This window comes from Ammospiza caudacuta, chromosome 8, assembly GCF_027887145.1.
Source record: "Ammospiza caudacuta isolate bAmmCau1 chromosome 8, bAmmCau1.pri, whole genome shotgun sequence".
Classification (NCBI taxonomy): Eukaryota; Metazoa; Chordata; class Aves; order Passeriformes; family Passerellidae; genus Ammospiza; species Ammospiza caudacuta.
Window position 1 is genome coordinate 11,594,226 of NC_080600.1, and position 15,029 is coordinate 11,609,254.

The 15,029-nt window shown below is 48.1% G+C and overlaps 1 protein-coding gene across 2 annotated transcripts in view; it reads left to right on the top strand.

Moving 5' to 3' along the window:
- The window catches only part of SLX9 (SLX9 ribosome biogenesis factor), a 40,403-nt gene continuing 25,374 nt past the window's right edge, over window positions 1-15,029 (top strand). The window contains exons 1-2 of one of the 2 annotated variants that reach the window (XM_058809697.1): window positions 1-61; window positions 2,284-2,392. In XM_058809697.1, coding sequence (XP_058665680.1) covers window positions 11-61; window positions 2,284-2,392 — 160 coding nt within the window. In that variant the 5' untranslated portion in view covers window positions 1-10. Of the gene's footprint in view, window positions 62-523; window positions 691-2,283; window positions 2,393-15,029 lie in introns of those variants that run through there. The other variant, XM_058809696.1, reaches the window with a different exon arrangement.

Consider the following 15,029-nt stretch of genomic DNA (forward strand, 5'->3'; position numbering starts at 1 on the left):
TACTGAGAGGATGAGGAAGAGTCAGTGCTTAGAGGAGGTGTCTGCAAGAAACATCAAGGAGGTACGACACTCTAGCAATATGGAACCCTTGCAATGTAACGACAATAGAACTCTTGCAATATAATGACAACAGATGAACAAAATAAAATGAGTTTAGTTGTATAATACCCAACACTACCAAGAGCTCTCAGCTCTTACAGAGGCGTATAAAGCTGCGTTGCAGAGTGTCTGGGTTTAACCTAAGCCCGCTGAACACCCTCAGGCTGCTCACGGGAACCACCTGGGCAGGCTGCAATTGACCAGAGGGCGACTGACCAGAGGACGGCAATTGACAAGAGGCAACTGACTAAAGGGCGATTATCCGCAGGCTGCCACAGGAGCTGCCACCTTTACGCCCCGGAGTGCACAGCCGTGGCTGTGGGGCCGGCCCGGGCAGCTGAACCGGCGGCTCCGGAGCTCCGCCCGTGCAGGGGAGGAAGGCAACTTTCCCGGGGCGCCGGGCGCCGTGAGGGCGCAGCCGGAAGGTCCCGCCCGGCCCGGCCCTTTCCGTCCCGCGCCGCCATGGTGGGCAAAGCCAAGCGTCCGCGGCTGCACCGCGCCGCCCCCCGGCCCGCCCGGGATCCGCCGCCGCCGCTCCCCGGGCCCGGGCTCGGCCCTGCCGCGGGCGGATGGAGCGCGGCGGCCGGGAAGGTACCGGGGGCGGGGACACGCGGGGCGGCAGCGGGCGGGGGCTGCTTCGCAGTGACTCCTCCGCCTTCCCCCTGCGTAAAGGGCCGGTCCCCGCACGGCCTAAACCCCACTGGGGCTGCTGTGGATCTGGCCTGGCTGCGGGGGTGTCCGTCGGTAGCTCCGTGCCCGCCGTGGGGATGCGGCGGCTGAGGGGATGGCGCAGGCCGGGTCCCTGTGGGCCATGGAAGCCCTGGTGCTGCGGGGCAGTGGAAGGAGGCCCTGTGGCAGCCCCGGTGCTGCGGGGCAGTGGAAGGAGGCCCTGTGGCAGCCCCGGTGCTGCTGGGCAGTGGAAGGGCGCCCTGTGGCAGCCCCGGTGCTGCTGGGCAGTGGAAGGGCGCCCTGTGGCAGCCCCGGTGCTGCTGGGCAGTGGAAGGAGGCCCTGTGGCAGCCCCGGTGCTGCTGGGCAGTGGAAGGAGGCCCTGTGGCAGCCCCGGTGCTGCTGGGCAGTGGAAGGAGGCCCTGTGGCAGCCCCGGTGCTGCTGGGCAGTGGAAGGAGGCCCTGTGGCAGCCCCGGTGCTGCTGGGCAGCCGCTGTTCCCCACGCTGCCCTCAGCCTAACAGCATGTGGCAAGGCACGGCGGGGATGTGACGGAGCCAGGGGCTGCTCCAGCACAGGGCACCATGGCAGTGCCAGCCTACAGTGCCACTGGTCCGGAGCAGCAGCATTATAATGTCCCCACAGTGATGCGGGTGTCCCAGCACTGCTGCTGCTGCTCCTGGATGCCTGGGCTGCCTTGCCATGCGTGGAGCAGTGGGAATGGTTATCAACAAGTATTGGGAGAGAAGGGGAGTCTTGCAGTGCGTGCCTTCCATTTTAGTTTAGCATAGATAGAGGTGTTTATACTGAATTGTTTATGATGTTCTTGTTTTCTCCAGCTGTGTTTTGAATACACAGTTCAGGTGCCGCCCCCTCACAGCAAGGACACAGCACCAGTAAATGTCTTTTATGTGCCTGAGCTTTGCTTGTGAGGAGGGAGGAATTGCCTGTGCCGAATACAGCTGGGTTTATGTTCAAGTTATGTGTTGGTGATGGTAGATAGTGTTGGCTAAAGTAATGAACTCTAATCCAAACAGAGTAGCTACCGCAGATCTTAGGGAGGCGTTGCATGCCTAAAGCATGATGCTGAAGATTTGGTGAGTTGCTAGTAGTTACTGGATCTGCCTAATGTCCATTGATCTAGGCTTTAATCCCCTAATCCTCTCATTTGTTGCTTATCTTTATTGTTCAGTACCCGTAATAAACCTGTCTTTTCCTAAGGATGCTGTTCCTCATGGAAGTGAATGCACTTGAGTGAGATGAGGTTGACTTGAGGCAGAAATATTTTAGGAGCAAGATGGTCCAAAATGAGGTTTTCTGAAACTTTCTTCTGTGTGGAAGAGCTGGGGGTACCAGGGGAGACTGTAGGGTGCCTTTGTGCCCTTGTGTGCTCAAGACAGACATCTGCTCACTACCTCTGTTCCTATCTGGATGGTGCTAGGTTTGATTTTTCAACTTTTTTAAACAAGTGTTGCCTGGTAGTGTACTGATTCCTGCTTTATGTTTCTTTTGCATTAGGACTGGGACTTCTCATCTTCTGGTGTATTTTCTGGGCTGAAAATTGACCCTGATACCCTGGTACAGAAGCTTGACTTGGACTCCAGAAGTATCATTTCCTCCAGAACAGGTTTGTTGTGTTTGGAATGAGTGCTGCTTTATGTTGTGAGCCAAGACACTGGGGACTGTATTTGCAGTGGCTTTTAGTGGAAAAGCCAGGAGGAGGAAGCTCAGGGAGCTACAATGCAAACATTGCTTCCTGTGTTCCTCTGAAGGCTGTTAGGACAGGTTTGTTTTTGTTTGGGCTTCTGCATGGATGTGCATAGTGATCCCCAGGTGGGGGACTAGCTTCAGGCAGTCTGTGGGACATCCTGGTGCAGCCAGAGACTGCTAGGGCTGAGAGCACAGCAGGGCCAGGGATTTACCCCGATCTCTGGGCTTGCTCCGTGCCTGCTTTTGCCTCACCACCAGCCAACAGCTAACTAACCAACAGCAGAGCATGGTTACTGCAATGAGATTAAAGGCTTCACCTGGAACAGCTGTTTGGATGTGTCAAAGGGCTGCTGTCCTGTAGGAAACCAATCCACTGCTGTGCTGGGCCTTGAGGGCTGTTCCCTGTGGTTGCCAACAAGAGAAGGCACCTCTCTCTGCAGTTTTTCCTCATAGTTTTCCTCAATTTGCAAGTGGGCAGCTGCTGTTGGTAACCCAGTACTTTGTCAGCAGGTTCTCCTTGTGTGCCAGCAGTGCTTCAGTCCCAGCAGCTAGACTGCAGCAAATCTTCTGCCCTTTGCTGTTGTGGGGTCTGTGGCCTGAGGATTCCCAGGCAGGAGCATCTTAACTCACAGGGAGTATGGAAAGTGAGAGGGGGGAAAAGGGAGGGCATGATAGAGCCCTTTGATTTCCAGTCCCACAAGAAGAAAATGCTCTTTTTGACTGCTCACTGTGAGATAGAGCTTTGTACCTGAAAGCAGTTTTCACTTCTACATGTCTGCAAGGTCTCAAAAAATTTCTCAGAAACCTGAATCCCAGTCCCCCACAAACTGAATGTAAATCTTTAAAAAATCCCAGAAGGAACAAACTACCAGACAGAGTCTGGTAGCACAGCAAGCTGTCCTGATGCAGAAAATGCATGTGACTCCCAAATAGCTTCTTTGCTAATTAAGTTAATTTATTTTGTTCATGTGGATAAATACTACATTGACTTTGTTTTCCTGTCCAGGGCCATAAACAAATCAATCACACAAGGGCAAGTGGTTGCCTGAGCTACCCTGCCCCTCAGTGACATTTGGGCACAGAGTGAGGAAGTGGGGAGGTTGTGTGAGGACACATTTGCCAGCTCTCTGCACAGGAGCCTTGGCCAAAACATTGTTCTTGAAACACTGGGCTCATTGTTGGTCACTCTCCTGGGAAAAGGACATGTGTGCATCTATGTGTGTGTGTGTGCACATTGCCATCTCTTTAATTAAATCAGACAGCATGTTGTTGGGGGCTGGCAGCTGCAGCCCCAGCCTTTCATTGCAGGCTCCATGTCTGGGTTATAAATAGAGCTGTGCTGATGATGCAGATGTGCAGTGCCTGCCTGCCTCTCTGGGGGCTCTGTGCTGCCTTCCTGCTCACAGCCCTGCTGACCCTGCTGCTCGGCGTCCTCCAGATGATCAGCTAAAAATAACTGCTTATCTGGGGGCTCCAAACTGCAATTCAACCAGGCAAAAAGGGATTTGAGTGGTTTTTTTACCTCCCCAAGCTGCTGTGCCCTTTCTTGTTGTTGCACTCTGGGGCCACGAAGAGGTTTTTTCGTTATGGAAATCAGTTCATTTTTTAATGTTAATTCAGTGAACTGTAACTAGGCTGTGCATACAATGGCAGACACCACAGAGTTAGAAAAGAGATTCTAGACAGTTGTCCTTTGTCTCCTGGCATCTCTGGTCAGCTCAGAGCCTGTTCTGCAGTAAGTTCAACTTGACTCTAACCCTCCCTCCACCTCTTCCTCCCTTTCCCCCTCAGCCTAGTGCACAGGGCAGGAGGGTAGGATTCTCCTACACATTGCTATTTTAAGATTTAATAACAAGACAAAAGCATGCTTCCCTCCCACTTGCTTTTCAAGCTCTGAGAAGGTCAAGTTGGCAGACTGTAGGTGGGCTCACTATCTCCTGTGCTTTTCACAGCTACAGAAGATTTTTTTTTTTTTTGCCGAGGCTGCTGTGTGGCAGTTGGGAAAACAGGTATTTGTCCTATGTGTGTATATATCTCAGATTACCCAAGAGGTAACGTGAGATATATTTGCATTCTCCAAGATTGCTGGTATCTGTGTTTTGTGTTTAGATCTGGCCTTAAGCTGTGACTCTCTTCCAAATAAAACCAAGTCTGAGGAAAATCTTGGAATTGGATTAGGTTTTAGGGGATGTCAGCTTGGAGCTTGACAGTAGTCAAAAAAGCCAGTTGGATGTTGGGAAGTAGGAGGAAAAGAGAATGTGGAGAACATTGTTGTGCTCTAAATAAACCCATGGTGTAGGCAGGTCTTTGATGCTATGTGCACCATCTCAGGGGCTAACTAACCAACAGCAGAGCATGGTGACTTTAATGAGATTAAAGGCTTCACCTGGAACAGCTGTTTGGATGTGTCAGAGCCAAAGGGCTGCAGTCCTGTAGGAAACCAGTCCACTGCTGTGCTGGGCCTTGAGGGCTGTTTGTAATTGCCACCAAGAGGAGACACCTCTCTCTACAGTTTTTTCCTTATAGTTTTCCTCATTTTGTAAGTGAGCAGCTTTTGCTGCTCTTTTGGCTGTAGTGGTTTTGAGGGAACAGGGAGGAACATGGTGTGTGAATTGCAAAGTCCAGAGTCTCAGGAGGGTTATCCCAGTTAACAGGAGTGCTTGTGTGTGCTGGTACTGAAAGAAGTGAGGCCCCTTTTTGTGGGAGGATAAACTGGTGGTGTTTGCTCTTGTTGGAGGAAGACCTGGTGTTGCTGGGGGATTCTGAAGACTATTGGTGCATCTGGTTGAGGCAGGGTGCCCTGTGGAAGGATCTGCTGCTCATGGCAGTGGTGTGTTGCTGCCTTTAGGTACAAGGCTGATTCAGTGTGCTTGTGATTAGTGTGAGGTACCAGCACAGGCTGTTCTGGCATCAGTAATCCTTGTGGCAGGAGAAGGAGAGGGTGGAACTGTAATGAAAAATGTCACCAAAATGGAATTCATTGTAGGTGAGCCTTGCGTTCTGTGATATAAAAAGCCAGTGGTGTAAAAAGGAAAGTATTTTAATAAATGGTAGCTCTGTGTCGTGCTGTGAAGCAGACCTGCTGCAACTGCTTTCCCCTGCTCTGCTTTTTGTCTTTAATCATTAGCTCAGCTTAACAGCAGCTTGCAGATGATTTCCACTGGTGTGTAGGTACCAGGAGCCAGTGCCATCCCTGGGAATGCTGGAGTTCAGTCTGTGAGTTCCCCTGTGCTCAGTGATTGCTTCCTGTCAGTGTCGTTTACTTAGCCACTGACGTAATGCAAACCAGAGGCTTTGCGTAATCTAATCCACGCAGGGACCTCTGTGCCTCCAGTGAGAGGATAAATCTCATTTGGGTGAGCCTCTGTGGCGTGGGAATTAAATGTTTCCTACCAAGTCAGAAATAATGGCCTGTCATATCAGGGTTGCTGCTGCTGCTCATTTGTTCTTGTTTTCTTTAGCTTTCCTTCGTCAGCGTTTGCTCCTTGAAGTAAGGGCCTATTCAAGCTTGGCTCTGGCTGAGCAGTTGCCTGTGAATGTCTCTTTTTTTGGAGTGGGTGATGAAGCACTTGTGGAATGATATGAACAACTGGATTAGTAGCTTCCTGCTTTATTTTCAGCTGCTCCTGAAGGGAACGGTGACAGGCTGTGTTGTTGAGAAAACAAAAGGGCAACGACAGCGAGTTCACAAACATTTGCAAAACCTGCTGCAAAATCATCCTGATTTCTGAGGTTGGACATAAAGACTTTTCATTTTACAGGGAGGGTGATGAGGCCCTGTCACACGATGCCCAGAGAAGCTGTGCCTGCCCCATCCCTGGAAGTGTTCAAGGCCAGGTTGGATGGGGCTTGGAGCAACCTGAGACAATGACTGATGAAAGAGGGGGTTTAAATAGATGCTCTCTGCAGGTTTCTTCCAACCTAGGCCACTCTGTGGGTCTGTGATTCTATAGCAGGGTGTGAAGCACAGAGTGAGGTAGGTGATGAGCCTGAGCAGAGCCTGTGCTCTGAAGACCAGGACTGCCTTGCAGCACAAGAGCTACTGTCAGAGGCACACAGGGGTGTAGAGGAGGAAAATGAGCATCTGACAAAGGAAGAACTCCCTTCTCCTCCCAAAGACATGTGGAGATAGGAGATGATAAAATTAGACTAAGAAGGAATTCACTGACAGCAGTGAGTTTCTGGGGTCTGCAGGCTATGTACAGCCTTGCTTTGCTCCTTTCTGAGGTTTTCTGTGAGTTTCTTTTGATACCAAGCCTCTGTTTGCAGAGTCACTGACAGATCCCTTCTGGTTTGCACCTCAGCTTCTGCTCCGGAGTTCCAGATCTGCTGGGTCTGTCACCTTATCTGCTTCTGCTTGGGCTCTGCTTCTGCTTGGGCTTTGCACCCACTTGTCCAATTCTGTTCTCCTTTTGTAGCCTCCAAGAGAAGCAGCAAAGCTGTGGTTGATTGGTCCTGCCTTAGCTTCATGCAATATGATTTACTGTCCAGTCTAGAGGTTTTTTTTATGGATGTTGTACCAGAATGTTACAGAGTCCCTGTAAGACCTCTCCTCTGACAGCATTGCTGTTCCTGCAGTGTCTAGACTTGTGGTTACCCCTGAAGTGGATCCACACCAGTGTGGAAAAATTGCAGCCATGACCAGGCCCCCATTATTCTTCTGGAGATCTTGACAGGATGCCAATCTTTGTGTCCTGTAGTTTATTCCTGTCTGTTTATTGGATTTCTGCATGTTTATTAGCTTTAAATATTAAGGTTCCTCCTCTTTTGTCCTCATCCCTCATCTGTTTTGATTTGATGTCTTGTTTGTTTGTTTTACTTTTCTGGCATACTTGGATGTATAAAATAAAAATCAATCCTGTTTGTTGTAATGAATGCATCTGTTCTGAATATTAGTTCTAAACTTCTGCTGCTTTTTTTTTTAATGCATGCTTGGGGGCTTTTGAAATCTGCTTGTGCCGGTCATTCACATCTCTGGTGTGGAAATCTGCTGGATCCTCACAATTCTGCTGCTGCTGCTTTTCTTCAGCTTTTCAATCTGTGCTGGCAGTTGTCAGGCCTGCCTTGTGTTTGTTTTGTGCAGAACGCCTTCCTCAAGCTGTTCCCCACAGTAACACAGCTCAGATGGGATAGGAGGGTGTAAATGGGCTGCTCCTCACACTGGGGATGGCAGGGAGTGCCTGCAGCACCTCCAACGTGTTGCTGAGAGCTCCCTGGGAAATGCCGGAGTGCTGTGCTAGACCCAAGTGATGAGGTGTTCCTCCTCCATCTGGCTTTGTTATTAGCTGCCCAAGCTTTGGGCTCTGTGGATTTGGGGAGGGGTGAAATGCTGTCCCTGGTGCTGTCAGTGATGCCCTTGGTGGTGTAGCTCTGAAAGCATTTTAATGCTTTTGAAAATACCTGATGGGTGTGTGGGTGCTGCCCTGGAAGGAGCAGCTGTTGGTGTGGTGTTTGAGCAGGGAATTCCTGCTTTAGCTCCCCCCTCCTTCCACCCCATTCCTTTTGCAATGTGCCTGTGTCCTTTGTGTCACCTGCAGTCACCTTAGTGTCATCCTGTCAGTCCAGGATGTGTCCCAGGACTGAATGTGCAGGTCTCAGCTCAAAGGGAAACTTCCCTGTACAAGCTGGTGTTGCTTCTGACATTGTGTGTGCAAGTGTTTGACACCTCCAGTAATGAAATTTGCAAGAAAGGAAAAGGTCCCAGAGAAGGGAAAATGCTGTGTGGGGATTAAACTCTTTACCTCTCCTCCAGGCTCAAGGCTGGCCACTCTGGTATCTTGATCAAGTGACAGATGGCAGTTTACCTTATCTGGGTAAATTGCTTTGGGTAGCAAATTAATGTACATTGCTTCTGCCTTGCTGTTCAGCTGAAATTTATTTGGTTTTTTCTTTTGACTGCATCATTAGGACCTGCTTTTATCTTGATAATGCCAGATCACCTTTTAAGGGCAGATTTGTTGTCTGAGAGTTTTGTGACAGGCTGTTAGAAAGCTGCACTGTTTGGGAGGAGCTGAGGTAGTGGTTTGTCATCTGGGAAGCCTCCCCAGTGAGGTCAGATGGCCTCAGTGTGCAGGACACCTCAGACAGATTCTGTAGCTCCCAACAACCTGCCTCAATGCTGGGAGGTTTTTCTGTTCCTTTGGTCCAAAGGATTAAAGTCAGTGGGATCTTCCTTCAGCAGTCAGATTGAGCAAATTCTGTATCAGTGGTGAACAGCTGTGGGGTTTGGTTGAAATGGAGAACAGACCTGCTGTGAAGTGGGGATCCTACTGAAAACTAAAAACATTGGTGCCTTAAAGAGTAATTTTTAAAAAAAGGTTAAAAATCTGTGCTGCTTAATGTTGCTTTAACAATTTGTCTGTGCAGTGTGGTGCTGGCTGTGAGAATAGCTGTGGGAAGCTCCACTTTAATTAAAGTAAATGCAATTAATTGAGAAGCAGTAAATGAGCCTATGAAGCTTGCACTGTTTTCAGTGCTTTTACTTCCCTTCTGCAAACAGAGCCTTTCCATGTTGTGAGTGCCTTCTGCCAGATCACAGGAATCAGTTGTGTTAATATTTATGGAACCAATTAACTTTTTTGTTTTCTTTCCCTCCCTCTAGCTGTGGCTAAGTCTCTGTTCTTGAAATCAACATTAAAAAACCAAAAGACTCCAATTAGCTCGTGGTTGAGCACTACACAAACATTTTTCCAGGGAGCCCAAACCTTCCAAAATGTTTTGCAGGCTGCTCCAGGGGAGGAGGCTGTCAGTGGGAAGAGCTTGAAGTGAGTCCTAGCAGTTTGAAGGATGTGTCAGATTGCTCTAGTTTCTTATTATGGTTGGTTCCTTGGCTGTGCCTGCTGTGTAATGCTCACCAGCAGCACTGGTGGAAGGTACATGCCTGCCCTGGAGCAGCCTTTCCATGCTGCTGGATGGATGGAGAGAAGGATAATGGCTCAGTGAGAGATTGGAGACTTCTTTGGAGAAGCTCCTGCAGTGCCGCTCTGTGGTTTTGCAGAGTTTTCTTCCAGACTTTGTGAAAGTTGGGTGCTCAAACATGAGTTTTTTAGATCAAACTTACCAGTGCCTTGTGCCACTGAAGGGTTGCTGAATTTGTGGCCAGGGTGACCCTTTGCTTTCCTGGCCAGCAGTGGTGGGGCATGGCAGTTGCATGTCATGCCTTGTCCTGCTCTGGGTGATCACGATTCCTGGAGCTTTAAAAAGATACTGATCTAGCCTGGTATTCTCCTGTGAAATAAGTTTAAAATGGTTGGACATCCTTACACAAAAATAGATCAGTGCTGCAGCTGTGGTGTTACAAAAGAGGGTTATGAACTGAAATCCCTGTCTTTGCTGGACTAATGTTAAAGCTTTAACATAATTAAGTTATAAAATTATAAATTCTACAAAGAGAGAGGTGGAATGGCTCTGCACTGGTGCCAAAAGGGCCTCCCAGCACGAGTTCCAATAGTGCAAACCTCTTGTGGGATGGGAGAGGGATGGCTCAACACTGCAGGAATTGAGAAAACAAATCTGAAAAGGAGTGAGGAAGCACTTGTGGAAAGGGCAGGTTGATAGCTCTGGAAATCAGAGCCATTTCCTTTTCACCAGCAGTGGTATGGTGCTGTGTCAAGCTGTCAAATGTCTCTCTGAAATACGTGTCCTGGGAGTTCAATAAATACTCTGGTTAGGAAATTGGTGAAGGGTGGATGGCATGAGAGGTTTCCCTCTTCTGAGTTCTGAGTTGCCCCTTCTGACTTGTCTTGAAATGTTTCTGAGGTGCAGGAATAAGTGAGCTTTTTCCTTACCCCTCTGGGAAATGCCTATGTGAAAAGCTGCTTTTTTTTTTTTTTTTTTAACTTCTATGCTATATAAATCACATTTCTGATTTACTGAGTTAAATCTCTGCCCTGCTAATGTGGGTCTGAGTTACAGGCTGTGTTACAGGGACATCTCAAAATTTCATGTCTGTCATTCAGACCTAGTGGGATCTATAGTGTTTTTCTCTTCTCTGCAAGTTATCCTTTATTCTGGTCTTTGTGAGCAGTTTATTGACTGAGGTTTTCTTTATGCTTGGGTGAAAATGTACGTGTCAGCTGAAGATCTGTTTATCCCCTTCAGCATTTCAGAGTAGCACTGCTGATGCTCATATGTGGCATAACTGGTAATAACATCTCATTTGGGCTTAGGTTTTTATTCAAGTGGCTTGTAGAAGGGGTTTTAGTTGTTTTTTTTTTTTTAATGAAGCGTTTAACACAGTAAATATACGTTCTCTGAGCTAAATGTGGGAAACACAGCTATGCAAGGATTAAATGCAGTGGGTACTGGAATATTCTGGGTTGTTTGAAATGATAATTTGGACAGATTTAGATTGAACTAGCAGTACTGCAAATGTTCCATAAGGCAAACCACAGAAAATTCTGGGGAAGATCCTGCTGCAGGAGAACAGGCTGTCCAAGCAGTTCTTCAGACAAGAAGGGACTGTGAGCTGGAAGGCACATAGTGATAGTGATAACCAGCTCCAATGAAATGTGGTGTTGCAGAGTCCCAGGCAGGAAATCTGAGGGAAAATGGGGCATACAAACTTGTTCCCTGGCCCATGTGTGCTGTGTTTTTGGTTGCTTGGAGAACCCACAGCAAATCCATAGATCTACGTAGAGAATTTTGGCTTCTGTCATCGTGGATGCTTGTGCCTGGTGTGGCTGTGCATGTACATGTTCTGGGCTGATTTCTGCTGCATTTCTTAGCTCCATGGCTTTTTCACTTTGTTTTTCCTTATGTCTATTTTTCTCTCCAAGGTTATTTGTAAATTCAGGTCACTGAGTGTTCTTATGTAACGGAATGGGCTTCTTTAGCATGGAGAGGACATTCCCAGCTGCAGTGGGTACAGGCTGTGTCTGTGCACGCAGCAGTTATTTCACAATGTGGTTGGAGTTGAAATAACCTGGTGTGCCTGTCAACAGGGAGACATGGGAAGGTTTTTTGCACACTGCAGGAATTCTGTTGTCAGAAATCACAATTTTAGAATGGCTTTGTTCAGTGACACTTCTGCATTTTGCTCAGCAGAGCCTCTGGCTATTGCTTTTGCTTCATGCCAGTAATTTGTGACTGCAGGGCTGGGCTTAGGTGTGCTCCTCTGCAGCTGCAGGTGTGCTTGTTGTTTTAGTGTCTGTACCTGACTAGGTTTTTATTTATGGAAATAGCATGCAGATGTCTAGATACTGTTTATGTGGGAGTTATTACAAGTTCTTCGTGTGTTTTCTTTCTCCAAAATAGAGGGCATTGACCTGTTTGCCTGTATTGGGTGTAAGTGGCAGGACAGAAGCCAGAGCTGTCACATTCTGAGCACAGGCAGGTCCAAAGAGCTGAAGTGCACCCACTGCAGCCACAGCTGAGCCTGTCAGGCACAGTGGTGCTGTCTCTGGGAAAACATATCATTGAGAAGGAGTAGGAATAAAGTGTGAGAGCCCTGTAAAGACCAGGGACAGAAAAGGAGGAGAGGAGGTGCTCCAGTCACCAGGACCCCAGCAGATGAGTGTGAGGAGGAGGGAGCAGCAGAGAGTGACTGTAATACCATTCCCTGGCTCTGCGCACTGCTCAAGGGAGCTGGGAATGAAAAAGCCAGAATGAAGGCGTGGAGCTAAGAAGGGGATGGGTGGGGGGAAGGTGTTTTAGTGTTGGCTTTTCATCATCCAATTCTGCTTCAGTTGGCAATACATTACAGTAATTTCCCCCAGGTCAAGTCTGCTTTGCCTGTGATGGTAATCGCTGAGTGATCTCCCTGTTTACCTCAGCCCACAAACTTCTCATCTTATTTTTCTCCCCTGTTCTTTTGAGGAGGGAGGGAGCAGCTGGGTGGGCAGCTGGCCAAGGTCAGCCCACAGCATCACAGTAGCTCAGTAAAAAGTGAGATGAAACTCAGTACCAGGTAGAACTTTCCCCGTGGTGGTTCCTTACTGTGTTTTTCAACTGAATGTCTTCTGAGCGTTGTGCAGATGCAGGGACACTCTTGTAGAAAACTGAATTCCTTTGCTTTTAGGAAAGGCTCACAGATGTTGAAGCAAGTTATTCTTCCACATGTCTGTGGTACCTGTACACCTGTAACAAGGTCAGGTGTGTACCTGTAACAGGTCACAGGCATTTGTGTCCTCAATGTCAGAATTAGGAACTGCTCCCCTCCCTCTCTGCAGGCAAGGAAAGGGAGCAGAGCAGGACACAGCCACGCACTCCAGTCTGAATTCGGGGAAGTACAGAACATCTAGGTGGGCCTGTCTAGGTGTTTCTTCTGCCTGTCCTTGCAGTGTAGGAGGTGCTGCTCCAGCTGTCTCTGCATTGCTGGCAGTTTTGTAGCACAGGAGGATGTACCTGTGGCAGAGCAGAACAGATATCTTTTGAAAGTGTTCTTTTTCAGATGTTAGATGTGCTCATTAGAGGGCAGCAGAATAACTCTTCCTTTTTCTAGGTCAGGTCTATATTTTTGATTATTTTTCATCTCTGCAGGGCATAGAACAAAATTTTCCAGTTCCTGCTTCAGTTTTTCCTGGTGCATTAAGTGTACAAAACAACAATGCCCATATGAAAACCTTAGCCCATATTAAGAGATATGGAATATTTATAGTAAAAGTTGCTTCTTTGAAGCTTAGGGGGCTTGCAGGCTTATATGAGAGAGAGCTTCTCTAAATTAAACCACAAATGGTCAGCACAGTATGTGGAGAAACAGCCAAAAGAATTATTTCACAGCTAACTTGTTTTTTGCTCAGCTTAATTCTTATTTGACCTATATGTCCATATGCATCTATGGATTTATTTGCTGCACTCCAGCTGCTGCTGCCACCTTTTTCTGCTTGAAGAAAATGCTAAAGAACCAGTCTTGCTTCATCCAAAAGTAATCTTTAAATGAGATCTGATAGTCCACCCCCCACCATCCTCTGGAATGTAAATACTATAAATAATTGTGGCACTGTCTTTAAAGGCTAAGTGGGGCTGGGATTTGGAGTCCAGCATCACAATACTTAAAATGCATTATTTATTATGTAACACTCATAGAAGGCGGCTGTAGCACTGACTTTGTAGCCAGGGTGTTTCAGGCCTCTGGAAGAGCTGGGTGCAAATCCTGGCTGGGGGTGAACATCTCCCATGCACATCTTACTGGAGATGTTGTGCATGTTGTTGACTTTTGGAAGAGGGAAGGTGGTTCAAGACAGCGGGAATGGCAGGAAATTTTGTTTTGTTTTTTAGGTTTAGCAGCATCAGCCATTGGTTCCCAACAGCTGACTGATTTTGGAAGGTCCTCAGTGGAAGCAAAGCTTCATTAACCAATTTTTGCTCCTTGGCCTGACATGGAGGAGCAGGTGGGAGGGTTGGCAGGGGGAGACAGCACATCTTTCTCTCTTACCCACTCTGTTGTGTGTCTTGCCATCCTGCAGGCTTCTTCATCTCCCTGTCCTCTACCCAGAGGTGCTAAGGGACAGGTCCCTCAGGAGTTTGTGAGTGCCTTGTGTTCGTCACATGCATGGGGGCTCTACCAAAGCAACATGTACTTGCCTGCTGACAATTTTGTGGCACAATTCTGCCCTGAATTATTTTTGGAGTGGCAATATCCAAACCCACAAACTGCTGAGATGGAACAACCTTTTTGATACTGTCAAAATGTTGTTCCTGGCACAGTAGCTTGGATCAGTTCTGCCTCCTGGAGATGTCCAGATTGTGCTTTGCACTCCTGGTTTGGGATCCACCATGTAGCTGGCGTTTCTTCACGTCATGCTGCGACACCTCAGCACAGTCAGGGCTAATAGGGAGCTCCTCATCAGGGAAGCAAAGCTGAACAAAGCCATAAAAATGTGAACAATGGCTCATAGCTCTTGGCAGCTCTTGGGCCATTAGGTAAAATTAATATCCTGTCAGCAGGGTAAAAAGATGAAACTCAGTCTTACACCAAGTGAGAAACATGATGAGTCTGTGGGCGTGTGGATTTAACTCTGTTGGACTGTGATCCATATTAGGAAATTAGCAGGCACAGTGCTCATGCCACAGCCTTCTTCATGCAGAGCAACACTCTTCCTGCCAGCATCTTCTGTGCAATGGAGGAGGATTGCTGCCTTCCCTCATGTAATCAAAGTCTCTGCTGGGAGCTAACATGGTGTTTTGTTGGGGTTTTAGGTGTTCTCAGTAGGTGGTTTTTTTGGGTGTGGTGAGCCGAAGAATTGCAGATACTGCTTGGTAAAGGGTGTGTAGCTCTTTTGTTCAGGGAGCCCTTTCTCCTCATGAGGATGCCAGTCCTTGTTGCCCTGTAAGCGTGGGGACACTGAATGAGAGGTGAGGGCCTGGATGGGCAGTCTCAAGGTTTGCTGCTGCAGTCCCAGACCTGACGAGATCAGGGCAATGCCAAATGTCTGGCACCTCTGAGAGCTGACAAGGAGTGTCCAGAGAAGCACCTACTCATGGTAGTTAGTTCTTTTGCCATCCCCTGTTATTTCTTTTAACATCATGGGTGTTCTCTGCACAGCTCTGTGCTGGCAGCTGCTGATCTCATCTCTGCGTGGGGTGGATGGGGCTGGACCCGTTGATGCCAGTGC